This window comes from Typopeltis vanoorti, chromosome 23 (assembly GCF_054136105.1).
Source record: "Typopeltis vanoorti isolate ZY-2024b chromosome 23, IOZ_Tvanoo_1.0, whole genome shotgun sequence".
Classification (NCBI taxonomy): domain Eukaryota; kingdom Metazoa; phylum Arthropoda; class Arachnida; order Uropygi; family Thelyphonidae; genus Typopeltis; species Typopeltis vanoorti.
The window spans coordinates 24,651,763-24,673,327 of NC_143571.1; the positions used below are offsets into that span (position 1 = coordinate 24,651,763).

General features: G+C 34.6%; 1 protein-coding gene across 3 annotated transcripts in view; it reads left to right on the plus strand.

Moving 5' to 3' along the window:
• The window catches only part of LOC150093696 (JNK-interacting protein 1-like), a 308,320-nt gene that overhangs the window by 232,068 nt on the left and 54,687 nt on the right, over positions 1 to 21,565 (plus strand). For all 3 annotated transcript variants that reach the window (XM_090412576.1, XM_090412575.1, XM_090412577.1), the window contains 2 exons: positions 4,182 to 4,285; positions 21,394 to 21,498. In XM_090412576.1, coding sequence (XP_090268702.1) covers positions 4,182 to 4,285; positions 21,394 to 21,498 — 209 coding nt within the window. The remainder of the gene's footprint in view (positions 1 to 4,181; positions 4,286 to 21,393; positions 21,499 to 21,565) is intronic.

Below are 21,565 nucleotides of genomic sequence, written 5' to 3' on the forward strand. Positions count from 1 at the left end.
CTTCTTCACTAAGTACCATGTCTAAATAGCAAAAGCATGTTACCTGTTCTATAACCATTGAAAATGCAGCTGAAGTTTTCTATGTTCCTGCTTGTTTTCATAATTTTGAACTTTTTGCTGATTTTCATGCCATATTTGCTACAGCTCATTCAGTTTAGTTTAGAGAATCCTAGAGACTTGTACTGGATGTGTTTAGTTGTACATCATTATCATCATCTGCATAAAGCAAAGAGCTAAGTTTCATATCTACAATTATAATACTAGGTTTACTGCTAAATCTTTCATAATGCAACCAATATAGCTGATGATTAAGAGTGAAGACAGTGTGTACCCTTGTCTTTCACCATATTTTACATCAAACCATCTTCCTATATTTCCTTTAGTTCTAACTGCTAACTTACAACTTAAATATAGAACCATATGTTGTGTTGCCAAGAGTGTCTGTACAGTAACTGTTTATATTTCTTGTTGCTGTCAATACGAGGGCAGGTCTTCTTTCGCTGTTATTACAGCCATTACTCTTCAATGTCGACTCTCAACTAAGTTCAAGTAAACTGTTGCTAGAATTCATTTTCATTCCTCCTGTAGTATGGCAAACAGCTGATGAGTATTCATTGGGCAAGTAAGATTGACATGCAACCTTCGCTCCAGCTCATCCCAAAGATGTTCAATAGGGTTGAGGTTGGGGGGCTTTAGGCTGGCCAGTTTAGTTCTTTCACCACCATGTCTGCAAACCACTGAGTTTGGTTCCTTGCTTTGTGAGCAGGTGCATTATTGTGCTGATACAGGAAAGGGCCTATTTCAAACTGTTGCCACAGTGTGGGAAGAATGGAATTGTTCAAAATGTGATGGCAGACATCAGCATTTAAAGATCTCAACATAGAAACCAGTGGGCCCAGTCCAAACCCGGAAAAACAGCCCCAGACCATTATGCTACTGCCTCCAAATTTTGCAGTCAATACAAGACATTCCTGTAAGTATCGTTAACCCTGCATCCACAAGGTTCAGACATGACCTTCAGATTGTGTACTGTGATTCATTACTCCACAGAACCCTCTTCCATTGATCCACAGTCCAATGACAGTGTTGTTGCACTATTCTGGATGACACTGGGCATTGGCAGGTGTAATCAAAGGCTTGTGCACATGACCATGAAACCCAAGGGCAAGTACCTCCTGCTGAATAGTTCAGGCACAGACATACATTCCAGAGATCTTGCTGAAGTCATTTGTGATGGTTGCCAAGGCAGACTGATGATTTATTGTGACAACATGCTTGAGAGTTCACCAGTCCTGATTTGTTAGTTTCTTGGGCCTACTAATTTGGGAGAGGGATTTCATGGTTTCGTTGCATTTTTACTTCATGACAACCTCGCTGACAGTAGACTGGGGTACGTGCAATGTGGCAGAAATCTCTCGCATGGAATGACCAAACTTGTGGGCTCTGACTATCATACCATGTTCAAACAGATTCAACTCTTTTCATCCACTCATCTTGACAGCAGAGGATGTCTACGTGTTTATGTTTACATAGTATTGTGGACGTGTATCTGCGTCATATGGATGAGGGAACATAGAGTAATTGGGTGGTCCAGACACTTTTGACATCTTAGTATATTGTTCCATTTTACCTCGTATAATTGTCGTGTTTTGAAATGCTTTTTTCTGGGTGCCGTGTTTTGAAATGCTTTTTTCTGGGTGCCTTGTTATGATGCCTTCTCCAGATGTACAGAACTTGAGTATGAATCCTAGTTATTTTCCCATTATCTCTCAACTTTTTGTTCAAAGTGAAAATTTCATCTTGATTACTGCTATTTTGCCTGAACCAAGCTTGTTTTTCCCAAAGTTTCAATTGCACTATTTTTTTTAACCTTTTCTCAAGGAAGCCTGTATAAATCTTACCCAGAACACTTATTAGAACTCATCTGTAATTCTCATATTCAGCTTTATTCCCCTTTTCATAGATGGGAACTATGAGTCCTCCGATCTTTGGAATTCTACATTATGTAGTTCAGCCACTGCAAAACTTTTATACCCCCACATTTGAGCATTTCTGGCCACAGATCATTCTACTCCAACTGCTTCTCCACATTTCAGACTATTGATGGTTTCCCTACCTCAAACTATTGATGACGTACTCCTGTTTGCATTTCTTTTGAATATTTTGCACTACTGTTCTGTCACTTCTTGTTTCTTTTAATTGTTTCAAAGTAATTACTCCAGACATCTAGGATACCCTTATCTTCAGTTTTTCATGTCGCCTTTATCATCGATTCCTTTTACTGTACTTTCCTCCATTTCTAAGTTTTTTCATTAGGCTCCAGAACAAATTTGCCACATTGCTGATATTTATCTTCTGTATTCTTGCTCAAGCTTTCCCATGACTTTTATTTTGTAACTTTTACCTATAGCTTACATTTTTCTCTATATTCTTAGAACATCTGCCAACTTATTTGCTAGGAACTTTCAGTATGCCTCCATTTCCAGGACTACTCTTCTTTAACTTCTTGTGTCTACCATACTCTTCTTATTATTTTATTTTTGCAACATCACTACATGCCTCCCTAGCTGAATTAATCAATTCCTTCAGAGTTTGCCACTGAGACTCTGAGGTTTGTTTCTTGTTTTTAAACTGTTCCATTTTTTCTTCAATAATGTTTGTGTAGTTGGAGTTGGCTCTAATAATAGACTTTTTGTGTTCACCCTGGTTCCCTGAAGAAAACCGCAGATGCCTCAGCCAGCATGAAATCCTATCATGTTGTACAATCATGTTTATTTTTAGTTAGCCAATAGAGTATAATTTGGTCAGCTAAGTCCTGGATTGCCAGCTTATTCTTATTCATTCAGTGATGAGATCTCATTCATACTCAAGGTGAGATTAGATGTTAGGTCAGAAGATCCATTCAGAAGGCTCTGCTTTCCTTAAGATAATGTGGAGGTCTCCTCTTGTTATCTGACTGACCTTTAAGCAAACCCTTTAGCTCCCACCCTATTTGTTTTTCAAACTCTAAGGTCACATTCAGATGCCTCATTATTTAATCATCTTTTCAAAGCTTCCCATAAAAGCAGCTCAACTCTAATTCTTTTTAAAACTTTCTGACATACTGTTGATTTCAGTGTGATATTCATTTTTATCCTACTTAAAACTAAGTGATGATCACTTTCAATTTCAGATCCTCAGTACACCCTTGTATCCTGAACCAGCATGAAGATATTACTATCAGCAATGACATAGTGAAGATTTTCTTATTTGTTGTGTCTTCTGTCCATATGAGCTTGTGCACATTTTTATGTTGGAAGATGGTGTTAGTAAAACTGTTTCGCTATTTGGAGACTCGCCAATTACTTAGTCATCACCATTTGGATTCTGCCATTTTTGCTCTACAGAAGATCTAGCTAACCACACTGATCACATATGTCTAATTACCCTAACAGTGAGATAATTTTCCATAGCCATACCTATTTTTGTTGGACACAACCATGGAAAAATTTAGAGGAACTGAAGTGGTCCTTGATATTTCCAGAATATGTGATGAAGTGTGATAAAGAAGATATCATGGCCTTCTCACAAAGCTTACCATCTTATGGTTTTCCTGCCACCCTTTGTAAATAGATCACTACCTTCCTTTCTGGCTGATCATTACAAGTTATAGTGATTAGTTTCCACTCTTCCTATTCCTTCTCTCTGACCACTTGCCCACACATGACACTCTTGTGTCATAGGGCTTGGGATCTCTTGTGTGTGTGTGTGATATACGTATAAAAAACATGAAACCCTTTGGCAGATTCCATATCTTTTAAACTTTTCACCCCTCTGTCAGGTTGAAGACTTTTAGGCTTTCCAATGCCAACTTGAAGACCTTTTCATGAGAACCAAGACTTTAAAACAGCTTACAGACCAATGAAATTCTTTATCAAAAGTACTAATTAAAGGAAAGTATATGTGCTCTTGAATAGAGTCCATGTCTTTTAAGACTGCAGTAGCTAGACACTTCGTGCCAGTGCTTTGTATTTTCTTAAGCTCTTGATCATTTACAAAACTTTTAACATTTTAAATGCATGTTTGTTTTACTTAGCTGTCAAGTAATAATGGATATTTGTTATCCTCTCATTTAATAGTTTTTGATGTGAAGCTGAAAGATTTTAGGATTATATTTTAATAAGATGTATTTCACTTTCTAGATGGACCTAATGCTAGAAAGGAACGATATTTAGTAGACTTTCTTGGGTCTATAGAAGTAGTTTCTCATAAAGGCAATGAAGTTCTTTGTCAAGCAGTTCGAAAGGTAAATATTTATTTGGATCGTGGAGTTAAAAATCATTGTATTAATGAAAATAATCAGCTTGTAATTGAATTATTTAGCTGTTATATTTAAGTAGGCTACTTTGAAAAGCACTGATTTATGCTTCCTTCTTATGAAACTCCTTTGATTTTCTTTTTAAATTATAATAAATTTTGAAAAATATAGAATGCTGATGTAGCAAGAAATTTTATATGAAAGAATGATAAATTCAAGATAAGTGTTCTTGCTTTGATTGTAGGTTTTGATAAACTAAGAAAAAGATTTGATTATTCATCTGAAAACCATAATTTTTAGAGGCACTTGTGACATAAAAATATAAATGAACAAACATAGATACAAGAATTTATTAATAAAATTACAGTGGTATCTCACTTATCTGAACTAATAAAAACCATGCTCGTTCGGATTAGTGAATTTTCCCCCAAGAGACAACAATAATTACCATTTAAGACAAAAATAATCAGATTCTAATGGTACATCAATTTAATTCTGTAAATAAATGAAGTAACTGATAGAAAAAAAAGCTACTGTACTGTAATGTAAAACTTAAAAAATAATACAATACACAAGTTTATTTTAGTAAAAAATTTAGTTTGTATGTACCTGCATTGTTGAGGATTCTGATTTAATAAAATTGTATAGTTCAATACATAACTTAATTTGCATAAAAAATATTACTTTTTACACAGCACAAAAAAAAGTTTCACAAAATAACACACACAAAGAAATAAAAGTTTTTTTTATTTCTTTGTAAAAAAAAAGTCACTGATTTTTTTTTTGACTGACCCACGGCAGTGTCTAAATCGGGAACCGTGACCTTGGACTTTACTTCAGTTCTTGGTAATCTTATGAGTCAGCTCTATCAAACTATCAGCTCACCCATTTTTTCTAAAATTAGCATAACTTACAATCTCTTGTTTCAAGTGTATAACAAGCAAGCCTCTTACATGCAAAATTCTTATAACTAAATATTGTAAATTATCTAATTTTTCTAATGTTATACAGTCAATGTTCTTATACGAGTTAACAATTATTCTTTTCAGTATATTTATTTCATTTTATACTTAGATGCAAGCACGATTTTCTTATTAAGGTTTCTACTTGTTAAATTGCGATCAAGTAAATTCTCTTATGAAGTTTACAAAAATCACAAATTTAACAGTAATGCATGGGATATAGTTCAGGGTTATCTAGAGGAAACAGTATTAAATTGTATACCTAGGGTAAGGAGGGTTAATCGGATAGGAGTTAGATGGATAAGTAATATCATTAAGTAAAAGCTGCAGAAGAAAAAAATGCTTTGGAGGGTATATACAAGAAGGTGACTAGCAAACTCACGAACAGTACAAGGCTCAGGCAAGAAAGATGACCAGCATGGCAAGGAAGGCCAAATCAGATTATGAGAAGAATTTAGCCGAAGGAAATCTCAAAGAGTTCTTTCGTTATGTGGTAAGTAAGAGGAAGAATGACTGTGGAAGATTAACCTTAATGAGTGATGATGGTCACGAGGAGACAGAAGCTGATTAAATAGTTGAGTTACTCAGTACCACTCTTTGCACAGGTATATCATACTAGTGAGGTTACTGCTTTAACCTATGTGACAGACTAATGTGGGAACAGAGGTGGATGAATCGGAAGTAATTAGGATATTTTGCAGAATCTCAATGTAAATACAGCTGTGGGATTAGATGGGATATCAGCTAGGGTTTTGTGAGAATGTGCAAAGGAATTGGCAATGCCTTTGACTAGTTAATTGTTTTAATTTAAGTCTCAGCTCTGGTAGAGTTCCAAGGGAGTGGAAAGAGGGCAAAATAACTCCCTTGTATAAAGGAGGTTCAGGTGTTGGTGGTAAAAGTACTAAAAAGTTGGTAAAAAAGAGAATTCAAGAATGGGTAGATAAAAATATGAAACTGTATGAGGATCAACATGGCTTTGTGAAGGGTCGGTCATGCCTTAGTAATTTACTAACTTTTTATAATAGAGTTACAGCTGAGTTGGATGAAGGAAATGGCTAACAACGATTTTGCAAAAGCATTTGACAGAATACTACATGGAACTCTGTTACGCAAATTAGAACAAATGGGGATGGATATGACACTGATTAAGAGGGGTTGCTGCTGGACAGATATCAAAAAAAGTGGTATGTGGAGGGGCAGAATTGAAGCGAAAACAGGTGACTAGTGGTGTGCTGCAAGGTTCAGTGCCTGGACCATTGCTGTTTAATTTGTATAAATGATATAAGAAATAACCTAAAAGGAAATATTCAGTTGTTTGCTGATGATGCAGAATTAGATATAGTAATAGTTAATCAAGGCAATGTGGAGAGCTTGCAGGATGATTTAAATAGGCTGTCAGTATGGGCAAAAGTTATGGGTGTCAGTTTAATGACAAGACATGTAAAGTTATGCATTTTGGAATAAATAGATTACAAGCCGTGTATCACATTGATGGCACTGTACTCCAGGAAATTGAGTTAAAGTTTAGAGGATATATTGCTAAGGTTGCTAAGGTAGCCCATAAGATTGCTTGGCTATTGAAGAACACATTAACGAGTAGAGATAAAGAAATGGTTATTCCTCTTTATAAGGCCTTGATATGCCCACATCTGGATTACCGTGCTCAAGTCTGGTCCCCTGGGTTTTTTGGGAATGAGGAAGTGGTGGAGAGGATTCAGAGATGAGTGATGAAGATGGTGAGTGACCCGTGGAATGTTCTCTATGAGGATAGATTAAAGATGTGTGGATTGCAGAAGTTAGTTAATAGGAGAAAAAGAGGAGATATGATAGATGAAGGGAAAATAGCTAGAGGGACCAGAACAAGGGGGATCATCCCTGGAAGTTGAATAAAGGTGTGGTCAGTAGGGGTGTGAGGACTAGATTTTTTTGTTTGGAGAGTGGTGAATGAGTGGAATGGGTTGCCAGTCATTTGTGAGTGCTTTGTCTGTTAATTGGTTCAATGAGAGGTTTGATAGATTGGTCTTCCGCGATGAGTCTTCAGACTCCATGGAGGTGCCTGTATAATAATTTTGAAAGCTGAATTGTGCAATTCTGAGCAAATATTTAAAGTAGTTGATAATATAAGGCAGACTTACTTCATGTCAACCAAAAACTTATGAATCACAGATGACCTCCATTACTTGAGCAGGACAGAAAATTATGGTAGGACGTTTAGAATTGGCTGGTATAATGAATGAGAAAAAAAGAAAAATAATGAAAATCAATTAAGAAGAAATAATCACCATTCATTGAAATAAGTTCTAGGAAAGTAATAAATTTAAAAAAAAATTAGTTTAAACAAGGGTGGTACCTAACTATGATGGCCTATGTTTAAAGAGAAATACATATAATAATAATAGGAATATAAATTACTGTCAATCACAAATATTTCACTGTACATCTCACTTAGCATCATTAGTAGGATATATGTGGTTTCAAATAAACTATCATCTAAATGCATATTGGAAACTAAAACAGTGTGCTTATTAGGAAACTGAACACCTATAATAAAAGTGGGGGTGTACACTGTACTTAAACATTTTTAATTATTCATAATAAAACTTAAGTTTATAAAAAAAAATATAATTATTTAATATGATCATCACCAACAAGTTTGTGATATGCATTCTCAAAGGGTGTTAACTGTACTATGATAATACTACATGATTCAGTTTGCATTATTACTAGCTTCCTATTATCAACTTTCTTCCAAATTACACTGCTGTTTGTCAAGTCTGCAGTGCACATTTTAAATGTGTCAGTCCACCTAGATCTTGACTGCCCTCTGGATCTTCCTTCTCCCATTGTATTTAATTAACCATACCACCTAAATTAGACTTGATATCACATAACAACATCAACAAAATTAGCACTGCCCACATATTCTTGAATACTAAAAATATCAAGTTCCTTATTAATATCTTCATTTTTAGGTTCTGCTAAAGGTGCCATCTGCTCACTTTCCTAATTTTTCTCAGAACTCAAATGTTTGTGGTCTTTGATCATTTGTTTTACTTTGTAACCAGCTGTCAGATCCGTAAGTTAAAATGGTTTAAATACCATCTTGTGTGTATGACTAGTTTGGTGTTTTGAGCTAATTTCTCTCTTATTGCATATAAATTTATTCAACAGGCTCCTATTTTGCCAGTTTTGTTTATTTTGTTATCTATTTCCAAATTATTTTGGTACCTTCACTAAAAATTTCTTTGAGTTTCTTATTCGGCTTTAAAACAATGTGGAATTTAATATCCCCTTAATTTAAATAATGTGTGCAGCGCCGAATTGAAGCCTATTGGCTCTTTATATTTATGTAGAAAACTCTTTTGTGAATTTAACTTGATCTGTTTTTTCATGGGATTCTAGATCTGCAAAGAATTTTTTTGTATTTGGAAAATATCGGAAGGTATTGGAAATAACGTCACGATTAAAAATTGGTAATTTAGCTTCGCATGCTTTGATTAAATCAAACATGACAATAATTGTCTTGTTAACACCTTACAGTTTAACATTTAATTCATTTAAATGTAAACACAAATCAGTAAAAAACATTAATTTCGAAAGCCATTCGACGTTCATTAACTGATTGTATTTTTCAATGATTTTCTCATTATGTAAAAAAAGTCTGACTTCATCTGAACACTCAACAAATCTTTGAAGAACTTTCCCCTGACTTAACCATCGGACATTGTTGTACATAAGTAAACCATTGTACATTGAATATAATAAATAATAAATTTAGTTTAATCCATTTATCCAAGTGTGAGCAAACAAAGTTTGCGCCTGAAAGTATCTTCAGGACTAGGGCAAGGTGATACAACACCAGGTCAACTCGTTGCAAAGGTGTAGCAAGCTACCAACACTCATCTCCCTTAATGCAAAACACATCTCCTTGCGGATATGCCTAATGTTATGCATTAAGGGAAGGGCCACTATCCAGACTAGTTTCGACCTTTATTGAGGTCTCTTCAGTGGGAGCCAGGCCCAAGCTGAGATACTAGGCAGAAGCATTCGTAGGTCATCTCTACCTATAGGAGTTGCCAAATGGTGTGCCACCCTTTTTTAATAAAATACTCTGGATTTAGAAAATACATCTTCTCCTCTTAATAATAATTCTTAATAAAACTTAATAATTCTATAAATTTTTGTTTATTTAAAGCGTGTGCTGAAATAAAATTGACCAATTTTGTTACAATGCTCATAACATCTTCCAGTTGCTTGAAATTAGCCTTTGCGCATAAAATCTGCCAATGTATAATACAATGAAAACCCGGAACTGAATATCCAATACGTTTGGTAAATAAATTGACGAACCCATTTTCCTCTCCAATCATACTGCAAGCACCATCAGTAGTTACTAATACAATTTTGAAAGGATCTATCTCTTTCAGCAAGTGCATTTGCAACTGCACGTTGCAAACATCTATTCCTTTTGTTGTTGTTGCTAATGATGTTAAACTTATCAATTCTTCTTTGATATTATTCCCAACAGAATAACGAATAAAAATTGCTAAACAAGCTGATCAAGTTATTTCAGTACTCTCATCAAGACAAAGAGAAATTAAACCAGAAGATTTTATATTTATTTTTTGCTGATGAGTTATATTTTTAGCCATTTCTATGATTCTATCTTTCACTGTGTTTCTAGCCAAAGGCATATCTTTTTTTCTTTGAATAATTTTTTCCTTGTTTTCATCATCATCAAATTCCTGCCATGTACCCTATAGGGGTGTACAGGATATGATAGTACTACATGAAAAATTTACATCATTACTAACTTCTTATCTACAATTTTCCTCCAGATCAGTCTGTTACTTGTCAAGACTCCAATATTATCAGATCTTATATTTCTGTCGTCTAAGGCACTTTGTACCGTATCAATCCACCTATATCTTGGTCTTCCTCTGGGTCATTTTCCTGTCAACCTGGCAGAAAACACTTATTTTGTCAATCTTTCCTCGCCCATTCTGTTTAAATGACCATACCACCTGAGATTAATTATCCATAAGTTATCTTTGTTAGTACAACTCCTGGACAGTTTTTGCATGTTTCATAGCTCCTACTACCATCTGGCTGAATTTTTCATGGTTATGTCTCTATTTTCATTAATTTCACTGATTTCATTTTTCTTCTTGATAGTTTGTTTTACCAATGTTATTTTGGTGACAGAGTTAGCATCAGTTAGTGATAGTGTGCATAATTTTTGAGGTAAGTATCTTGCTTCTTTGACTAGTCTGTCTGCTCTTTCATTGCCTTCAATATTTACATGGGCTGGTATCCAGTGCGGTGTGCAGTTCTTATTTTTCAAATTTAAGGTTGTTAGTAGTTCATGAATTTCCTGTGTGAGTTTTGTTTCTCCATTTTTTAATGTCAAGTGCTGATTTCAAGTTGCTGTAGATGGTTATTCCTTCTGTAATGTTTATTATTGGATTTGAGAGCTGTTTGTATTGGCTGTTAATTCACAAGTGAAGTTTGAAGCTATTTTGCCAGCTGTGGTTTTGATTTGCATTTCCTCGTCTCCAGGTAGAATTAATAAAACTCCTGCTCCTCTTTGATTGATTGCTTCATCAGATGATCCATCAGTGTAGGTAATGGTAATGACATGGGTTGGCTTATTTAAGTGATGTATAGTGTCAAGTCCTTTTATTTTATTTTATTGCTGTGGATCCTTTTTTGTACAAGGTTCAAGGAGATTTAAGTTTATCATTGTGTTTTTTGGTAAAATAGTGGAAAAGAATGGTTGCTTATTTCAATGGATAGGTGCTCTAAGTCAATCTGTTTTCTAATTTCTTGATCATATTGTAACGTAGATGATCTCTTTAGTCTAGATTTTCTTGCCCAGGCATTGAAAGTCCTGAGTGAGATGTGATCCTGTTGGTGGCTCCTGATTCTGTTAGTGAATTTAACTGTGGAGAGTTTTCTTCTGTCTTCTAGTATGTGAAGCCCACACTTGTGCTGAGATTTTAAGTTATTTGTGGATGAGACTGCACCTATGATAATTTTTGCTGCTCTTGATTGTACTCTGTCAAGTTTTTCTTTTGAGCTAGTAGAAGCTGGAGCCCAGATTGATGAGGCATATTCCATAGTGGGTCATATGAGTGCCATATATGTAGTTTTGAGTGTCTTTGGTTTTGCATCCCACTTTGTTCCACAAAGCCTTTTGATGATATTAAGCTTCTTTATAAGAGCTTTATTAGATATATTTATAATATGAGTTGTAAATCTCAGTTCAGTATTAACGGTTAGGCCTAAGTATTTTGGAGACTTTTTTTCCTATTTTGGTATTATATATTTTGATTTGAGGGTTGTAATTGTGTCTATTTTATTCTATCAGTGGAGAAGATGCTCAGTTTTGTTTTTTTTTCTGGGTTTATCTGTAGTTTAAGTTTCTTTGCCCATCTTTCTAAGCCTTTTATTTAATTATTTAGGACTTTTTCAGATTGTTGAGGATTACTGCTTGTGTGCCAGATTGCTATATCATCTGCATAGCATGCTATTTTTGTGTCATTTACTATGTGAGGATGGATATTGTTTATATAGATGAGAAATAGGTGTGGGCTTAAAACAGAACCTTGTGTGACTCCAGCCCAAGTTCGATGCATGTTGGAATAAATTCCATTAACTTTTACTTTCATTTTCCTTCCTTTCATGAAATTTGAAATGCAAATTAATGCATTCCCCCTTATTCCAGTATCGTAGGCAGCTATGAGATCCAAGAATATTATTGTTGTCTTCTTTGGTGGTTTTTCTTGAAAGAGCCATCTATGACTGATTGACAAATATGAAATAATTGATCTTCTATACTGTGTTGAGACTTGTATGCAGTTTGGTAGAAGTTGATCTTGTTATTTTCTAAAAGCTAATTCATAAGTCTGGTATGTATTATTCTTTTGTTTAGTTTACAGAGAGTGCTAGTCAAAGCTATTGGTCTATAGCTTTTACAGTCACTAGGGTTTTTGCTAGGTTTTAGTAAGGGTACAATGACTGATGTTTTCCAGATTTTTGGTAGTTTACCTGCATTCCAGGAGGTGTTAAATATCTTAAGAAGGCAGTTTTTGGCTATTTTTCCATGTTTTTAATCATATGTCCAAAAATAAGATCAATTCCGGGTGATTTGTCAGGGTCAATTTGACTAATTGCTGTTTCTAATTCTGTCATTGTGAGATCCTGAGTGAAGATGTCTTCAGAGGGATAGGTTCTGGATTGTATTAGCAACTGTTTTGCAACTTTCCTGTACTTTTTGTCTTTGTTATATTGCAGCTTGCTTGCATTAGAGTAATGTTTGGCTAGTAAATTTGCCATCTGTTTGTTTGTTGCTGCTGTATTGGTTCCTGAGGAGACTGTGAAGAGTGATCAGTATCCAGAAGTGTTGCGTTGTTTAATAATCTGATGATGTTCCAGTGTTGTGTCTTTTCTTGGATCTAGTCTGTTGCAGAATTCTTCCCACTTTTTTTGTTTGCAGTTAGAAATTTCATCTTCTATGTTTTGAGTTAATTCTATTAACTTCTTTCTGTTGTCTTATGTATTATTTTGTTTTAACTGTTCATTGATAATATTTCTTTCAGTGATCATAGGGCTGATATTGTGATCTTTCCAAAACGGAACCCAATTGAAGAGGTCAAGGTTTAGATCATCAATTATGTCTTCTATTTGTGCTCCTTTCTGATCTAGTTGTAGGGAGCCCCAAGTTGATAATTACATTACTAAATACATTAATACATAAAATTCATACATTAAACTAATGTTTAATGTTGGATTTAATATCCACTTAATTTATATAATTTTGTCTTGCCGGTGTGAAGCCTTTTGCCTATTTATTTTAGTAAATAAGTATTAATAATTAATTATGGAATAATCATAAAGAGTATTAGTACACTTATGTATACCGTGTAGCATGTTGAGAAATATAAAAGTACGCATTTAAATTAGTTATCAATCACAGGACTAATGCTACAATATTGTAGTTTCCTCAGGCCAACATCATTAAATTAACTTGTGATAAGTTTCATTGACATATCCCATTCTGATCACCAAATATTTATAATATTATTCAGTATAAAATTGATTATTGTATTATTAAATTGTTTTTAATGATGTCGGTTTGAAAAAAAAAAAAAAAAAACGGTAGTGAGAAAAATATTTATGCATTGTAACTCACCATTGAAGTCAGTGGAGCAGGGGAAGCTGCAGAAGGATGTCGACTTGTCGACGAACACTTACCATTGAATATAACTTGCCCTCTCGTATAACTGGCACCCCCGATTTTACTTTACGAAAAAAGACATTAAAACGTTTTGCATATATATATATATGCAAAACGTTTTGCATTTATATTTATATACCTCCCACACAAAAACAACATGCCTTTTCCAACAGCCATACTGTACATGTATATTTTTTCTTGCATCTACAGTATATGTAGATGCAAGAAAAAAAAAGTAGTTTTATTGTATCCCAGAATAAGGTACAGAGGCTTTTGCAGTCTGTGTAATATATTTCTCAACAAATAGTGCAATTAGAGACAGCTGGAATGAAAACGGCACTAACTAATGAATCCGATGTATCCCTCTCATAGAAACTACGCTTGTATAGATGCAAGCAAAACCATACCTTGCACCGGAAACATAGTATCTAACTAAAACTGTTGTCTAATTTTTCAATTACATGAAATAAGTGTTTGTTTGGTTGCATTTGAAATTCTCGATGTCATTATGACAGATCACAAAGGCTTACTTCAAATAAAATTCTACCACGAATTGAAACATGCCATATAATGCTTGTGTGAGTTCCCCTTCCAGCTCAAACGCAAACAAGGCAATAAAAATCAACCAAGGGTTGAAACTTTGTATGAGTAGAGCCCGCCGGTAATGAGAAGTTCTGTCGGAACGATAAACGACACCCCGTCGTGAATGTCTTAAAACTAAGAAATATATAATGAATGTTGTTATGACAGTTGCAGATGCTATGGAATTCGGTGTTGAAGAGAATTAGCATTTCGACTCAAAAATTGTCGGTTCCATTTGTCTTTAAAGGGTCGCATGATCTTTTGTTAATACCACACCAACAGAATTCATGTTTTCATAGCTGCTCTCTCCTGTAAAATAAAATTTAACTTGTATATATTGTAACAATTAAAAAAAAAAGGTTGAATAATTTATAAGCATATAAAAGGATACCATATGTAAATCGTTGATGTGCCAGCAAAATTCTCGGGGGGGGGTGTCCTAGGGCATGGGTTCACCATCCGTGCCCTAGGACATATTGTAACCTTAGTGATATTTATTTTCTATATTCTTATCAGTCTTCACACAAAGTGTTTCCATAGCACAATTGGAAGAATGTCACTACATTGCTCTCTTCGACTGGAAAAAGCCTAAGTTCGATTCTAGTTCGTGATGAGAAGAATCTTTATATATACGTTTTTTCAATTGAAGGTGAGTTAGTTGATCTCATACAGAGTTAGCAGGGTTTTTTCTCCTGGAAACTCAAGGTGAACGGATGAGGAGGACTTCTAAAAAGGATAAGTTGTCGTCTTTTTCAATCTCAATGGTAAACTTAATATGAGAATGTAAGGAATTGATCCTGGCTAAAAAGAAAGTTAAGGAATCTCTGTTATGAGGCCACACTGAAAAGATGTCATCTATATATCTTACCCAAAAGGATGGTTGAGAGAATATAGATGAAAACAAGATGTCTTCTAGATATTCCAAATAAAAGTTGGCTACAGCAGGTGAAATTGGACTTCCCATGGCTGTTCTTTCCACTTGGTTGTAGAATTTGTTTTGACACAAGAAATATCCAGAGTGCATCATGAAATCAAATAATTTTATAATGTCTTGTGGGAATATGTCAGCAAGTAATTGTAAAGTCTCTTTGAGAGGTACATTAGTATATAGAGATTTTACATCGAAGCTCACCATAAGATCAGTAGGTTGTAATGAGATATTTTTTAATTTATTTAGGAAATCCGAAAAGTTTTTCAAAAAAGAGCGTGATTTACCTATATGTGATTTCAGTAATTTCACTAAATATTTGGCTATGCGATAAGTAGGTGAATCAATACAGTCCACTATTGGACGAAGAGAATCTGTCTTGTGGATTTTAGGTAGACCATAAAATTCCTAAATTCATTTTAATTCCTACATTAGTCTAATGTTATTTATAAATTAAGATTATTATATGAAATTGTGAATTAATTCCTATAATTTAATCATCACTCTGACGAAATTTTTCCTCTCTTTAATGCTTAGCAATATAACATCACGCGGCTCGTTCTACTTTTGAACGATCAATTGCCGGTATTCCACCTTGTTAAAAACTGTTCCTATGTAGCCACTGAAGATAGTCTGTTATTTTCAGACTGAAATATTTGGCAAATATTAAATATTCTTGTGTAAACATTTCTGTAATTCATAATCATATTGTCACAAGTTTCTCTAAAGAGTAAAAAGTCAGTGTAAAACTTAAAGGAATGGAATACGTAGTATGGAACAGTTAGTGGATCATCAATTAAATTGTTGCCACGTGCCAGAAGGTTAATTGAAATAATATTAAATAATTCTTTAAAGATAATTATTTCATTGATGGTGCATAAGATAAGAATCTCCCAAACTTTTGGGAGAGACAGTCATTTTGATTCAAATTCGGTCGATGCAAAAGGGTTTTGCAACTTTCTTTAAAAAGGCATTCATATTTAAACCTGCATCTGTGGAGCAGACAAGCTTTATCCCACTGGATATTATGATTAGTGTCAATGTTATGTTGTGCTAGACCATACTTATGAGGTTTCATGTTTCAGGCATCTCAGAACCTATTGGTAGAATTTTGAAGAAGTATCATCTTATTCCTACATATTTTCCCATCAACAAAATTTCTCACTTTTTGCCATCTACAAAGGACAAACTGGCACCTCTATCATTGGCTGGTGTTTACCAGATACCATGTGAATATAACTTATCATACTTTGGACAAACAGGCCATTCTGTGGAAAGAAGAATGAAGGAACATCAGTATTATATTGATTACATGAAACTTCATAAGTCTGGTCTAGCACAACATAGCATTGATACTAATCATAATATCCAGTGGGATAAAGCTTGTCTGCTTCACAGATACAGGTTTAAATATGAATGCCTTTTTAAAGAAAGTTGCGAAGCCCTTTTGCATCAACTGAATTTGAATTGAAATGTCTGTCTCTCTCTCCCAAATGTTTGGGAGATCTTATCTTATGCAACCCATCAATGAAATAATTATCTTTAAAGAATTATTTAATATTATTTTAATTAATCTTTATCCACTGAGCTACACAGGTAGAGCCTGTGTAGCTCAGTGGATGTGGCGTTTGCACACCACCGCACTTGGCCACACGAAGGAAGACTTCGTTTCGAGTCTAGTCGGCCACTAGAGGAAATTTTTCTAAGCCTTTTTTTGACCGGTTCCCGAGTTAGTTGATCTCTGGCACGGGCAAGCAGGTTTTTCCTCCCCGAAACTCTGGTTTTTCGTCCTGTAAACTCAAGAAAATCGACCGTAGAACCCACATTATTTCAGACATTAAATATATTGTGTTAGAGACCACGAGATGGCGGCACATTTGAGCCGTCTCTCTTCACTACGTACCGCTTAATTAGTGATAGCTTTGGGCCATCTGTCTCTGATTGGGTACCAGTGGAGATTGAACTGCCCACTCAGTCTCCAAAAGTTAGATAGGGCTAAATGGCCTCGCCTACTCCCGTATACGGGAATAAAAAGGCGTTAGCTGATTTTTTTTTTTTTTTTAATTAATCTTCTGGCACACGGCAAAAAATTAATTGGCAATCCACCGACTGTTCTGTACTTTGTATTCCATTCCTTTAACTGTTTGTTCTACACTGATGATGTACTGTTGATGTACACTGATGATGTACAGTAGGAGTTATTTGTACTTTTAATTCATTAAAGTTATTACTGTTGGTTTTATACGTGTTAAGTTATTAATTTACTTGTTCTAAATGTTCTCCATTCACAATGCAGTTGTTTAAATTAGCAATTGTCTTTTAAAGAAGATTTTTATTTTGAGTGTTTAGTATTTACACAAGGGTTCAATTCCGATGCAGTGACTTTTAACTGCTTCTTTTAAAATCCTGAAATCACCGACCCAAGACCAACTAATAATATATTAACATAAACAGTTTGTAAACATATTCATAATTTTAAATAATGCATCTGCCTACTTTCATTGTCTTTGTCTTGTCATTGCTGACCTTCATACCAAATCTATTACAACAGATATTCAGTTTAGTCAAAGACTCTTGCAGACTTATACCGAATTTATTTAGAAGTATAACATCATCAGCATAGAGTATGGAGCTGAGATTAACATCTCCAATTTTGATATCAGGTTTAATATCACTTTCTTTCATAATGTGATCCATATAGATAATAAATAAGAGAGGAGATAATGTACATCCTTGACTGACACCAGATTTAACTTTAAACCGCCTTCCTGTACTTTCTTTAATTCTAACTGCTGACTTACAACTCAAATAAAGACTGTATTCCTTGATATAATGCACCATCGTGACCATACAACTGTAGCATTTTGAGTGGCTTTTCTCTCGGCACCTTGTCATATACCTTTTCCAGATCTACAAAACTTAAATTAAAATCTTTGTTATATTTTCATGATTTCTCAACTTTTTGTTGAAAAGTGAAAATCTGATCCTGACAGCCTCTATTTGGCCTGAATCCAGCTTGTTCTTCAACCAAGCATCCCTTCCACAATCCTTCTTAACCATTTCTCAAGTATACTTGAATAAATCTTACTAGGAACACTCAGTATTACACCTCTGTAATTCTCGCATTCAGTTCTATTTGCCTTTTTATATATGGGTACTATGAGAGTTCTACTCCGATCATCTGGGATTTGTCCCTCTCTCTCCAGACTTCTGAACTATGCAAGTGCAACCACTGTAAGACTTTTATACCTCCATACTTGAGCATTTCTGGTTGAATATCATCTATTCCAGCTGCCTTCTCACATTTCAAGCTTTTGATGGCTTTTTCTACTTCAAGTATGGATATGTATTACTGATTGCATGCATGATCAGTGTTTCTTAACACTGTGCTGTCACTGATTGTTTCATTTAGCAATTTTTCGAAGTAATTACTCCATACTTCAAGGATATCTTTTTTTCCAGTTTTCATGCCACTTTTATCATTTCTAACTCCTTTTACAATACTTTTTCCTCTATTCCTAAACTTCTTCAACAACCTCCAGAATATTTTTCCACCTTCTTGATATTTATTTTCTATGTTCCTGCCAAAGTCTTCCCATGACTTTTGTTTAACTAGTTTTACACAGTGCTTAACTTTCTTACATTTGTCTCTGTATTTTCTAAGAACACAAGCTGACTTATTTGCCAGGCACTTTTGATAAGCTTTCTTCTTTTCCTTCACTGCCTCTTTAACTTCTTGTCCACCATGGAGTTCTGATTTTTCTATTCTTGCAGACAACCTCACCACATGCCTCTCTGGCAGAATGAATCATTGTTTTCTTCAGGAGATTCCACTGAATCTCCAAGGTTTTTCAACTTTTATTCACTTTAAAACTTTCTTACATGTTCTTCTTTTCAGTATGGAATTCAGTTTTATCCTGATCAAGACTAAAGGTGATCACTTTCAATTTCAAAATCCTCTGTGCACTCTGGTATCCTGCACCAGTGAGAAAACATCGCTATTGACAAAGTCAATAAGACTTTTCTAATTCCTTACCTCTTCTCTCCCTGAAAATTTGTGTACATTTTTATGTTGGAACATTGTGTTTGTAATAACCAATACACGTTCTGAGCAGAAATCCGATAGGTATTTGCATTATTATTGTTTTTACTTCTTTTCTTCAAGTTTTTCCAAAATATTTTGGTATGTCTGACAATCATTTCCTACTCTGGTATTTAGATCCCCGACAAGGATGAACTTTTCCTTTTTCATTGTGTCAGTTGCTTTCTGTAAACCCTCAAAAAATTCTTCCCCTTCTACACCTTAGTAGAACCTTCAGTGGAAGGTTCTACTAAGAACCTTCTCTAGGCACAAATAAAGCTCATTGTCCAATTCCCCATTCTGATGTTAGCCCACATCACTCTACTTGAGACTGCCTGCCATTGAAGAAGATTAGCCTCGTATTTTGTGTTGAATACTATGGCTACTCCTTCTTTTCCTTGATTGTCATTGCTTGAATATAACATTTTGTATTTATTGCTCAGAAATATTTTAATTGTTTTTGTCTTTTTTGTTTCACTCACCCTATTAAGTTGATCTGGTACTTATCCAATTTCCTCAGCTACTCCATTTTTTTTTTGCCATTCAGGCTTCTTATGTCGATAGTACCAATCTTGAGCTCTGGTGATGTTGAGTTGGGGTGTGTTTCAGAATTTGTTCCAGTAGCTGACTTTTCGCTGTTCACCTTGGTTCCCTGACGAAAACAACTGGGACCTTGTTTAACCGGGTGACATCCCAACCGGCATGAAATTCTTTCTTGTTGTACCATCATTTATATTGTGGTTTATTGGTCGGCTAAATCGCAAATTGCCAACCCATCTTCATTCATTCATTATCCAGGTAGATACCTAACAGAGTGCACCACGAGAAAGTGGGGATTGGACATTAGGTCAGAAGCCCTTGTTGGTTCTCCACGTTCCTTTAAAGACTATGTGCAGGTCTCCTAAGACCCCATCATCAGTGTATTTGAGAAAATAATCTGTTTTTGAATATTACACACAGGCAGTATTGCTTGTTAAATGTGCTATCTGAAGAAAAGTACTTGATTAGATATTTCATCAATTTAGATATGATCCAAATGATAGCTTAAAAGAAGCAGCCGTTTTTAAGAAGCATACCAAGAATCTTAAGCGGTGTTTTGAAGTATTTAAAGAAAAGGAAGCTACATTAAGAGATATTTTTCAACATTTCCCTACCAAGCAAGTACATACTTTATAATTTATAGACTCTCATACTCCAAATAATACTAGCAAGATAGTTCTGTTAGACGAAACAAAAGTTCCACACATGATATATGCTTGTGATTGAGTTGGATCCACTTGGTTCCAACTTTTTGACTTCACTGAACTCATTGGAGTCAACTTTTTGACTCTCATTGCAGTCAAAAATCATCGGAACCACTAAGATTTTGTTACATCATGTTCATAGTTTATGCTCCACTAAGAACCATCTATGCCAAGAATAGAATTCTTTCAAATCTACCTTTTTTTAAAAATTTTAATGAGTCCTTTGTTGATGAAGCATTTAACAGCTTTAGGCTCCAAGTCTCTAGGTCTCAGGAAGAAATCTCTCAGATTCCTGTTCCATACGTTAAAGAATATTTGAACATACTAAAGTTCTCACAACATTGTGGTGTCCTTTCACTATGTCAGGAAGATTTCTACTTTTCTTTTCTCACCTAAAGACAAGCTTCCTCCTGTCAACTTTCCGGGTGTCTACCAGCCCTGCTCCTGCAGCTGTCCATCATGAGGAACATAAATCTTATATCCAGTATCATAAATCCAAGCATTCTGGCTTAGGTGAATATGCCATTTTGATGACACTTAGTTCTTTGGGAGAGGGAGGGGGAAAGCTTTTTCATAAAAGTAGATTCTTTTTGAATCTTTATACAAAGAGAGCTGCGAGACATTTCTAAATTGTCCAAATTTAAACAGATCTGATGGTCTTTGGTTATTTTCTTTATGGGAAATATTATTATGTCAATCTTCTGTCAATTCCTAATTATTGTTTTATTATATTTGTGTGTGTGTGTTACTTACACTGTGGTTGCATTTTTCAAAAACTTCTGTTACTTGTATTTTAATTGTGTTTCATTATTGTCTATGTACTAAAAAGGCTTTAGATACTATAGTGAAAATTTTATATCTATTAAATTCAATTTCATCTAAGTTTTAGTTTTTGTTGCTGTTTTCAACAAACATGACAGCTTATGTACCTATTCTGAAAGTTAAAAGATATTATTGCATTGGATATTCATTATCTGTTTAGTTTTAGCTATGCATATGGTTTGTTTTCTTTATCAGTGAAAATAATTATCACTAAATATCATTGTTGCTTACTGTGTAGGTTGCTAAAGCACGGTCGTCAGATGTTGGAGTGGCAGCGCCACATCCCTGCATTCTAGAAATTAGTGATCAAGGACTTCACATGGTAGACCGAAGAAGACCGCTGGTAATATCATTGTTCTTTTGTTTAATAAAAATAGTAATGTATCTTATTATGTTATAATATGTAAATA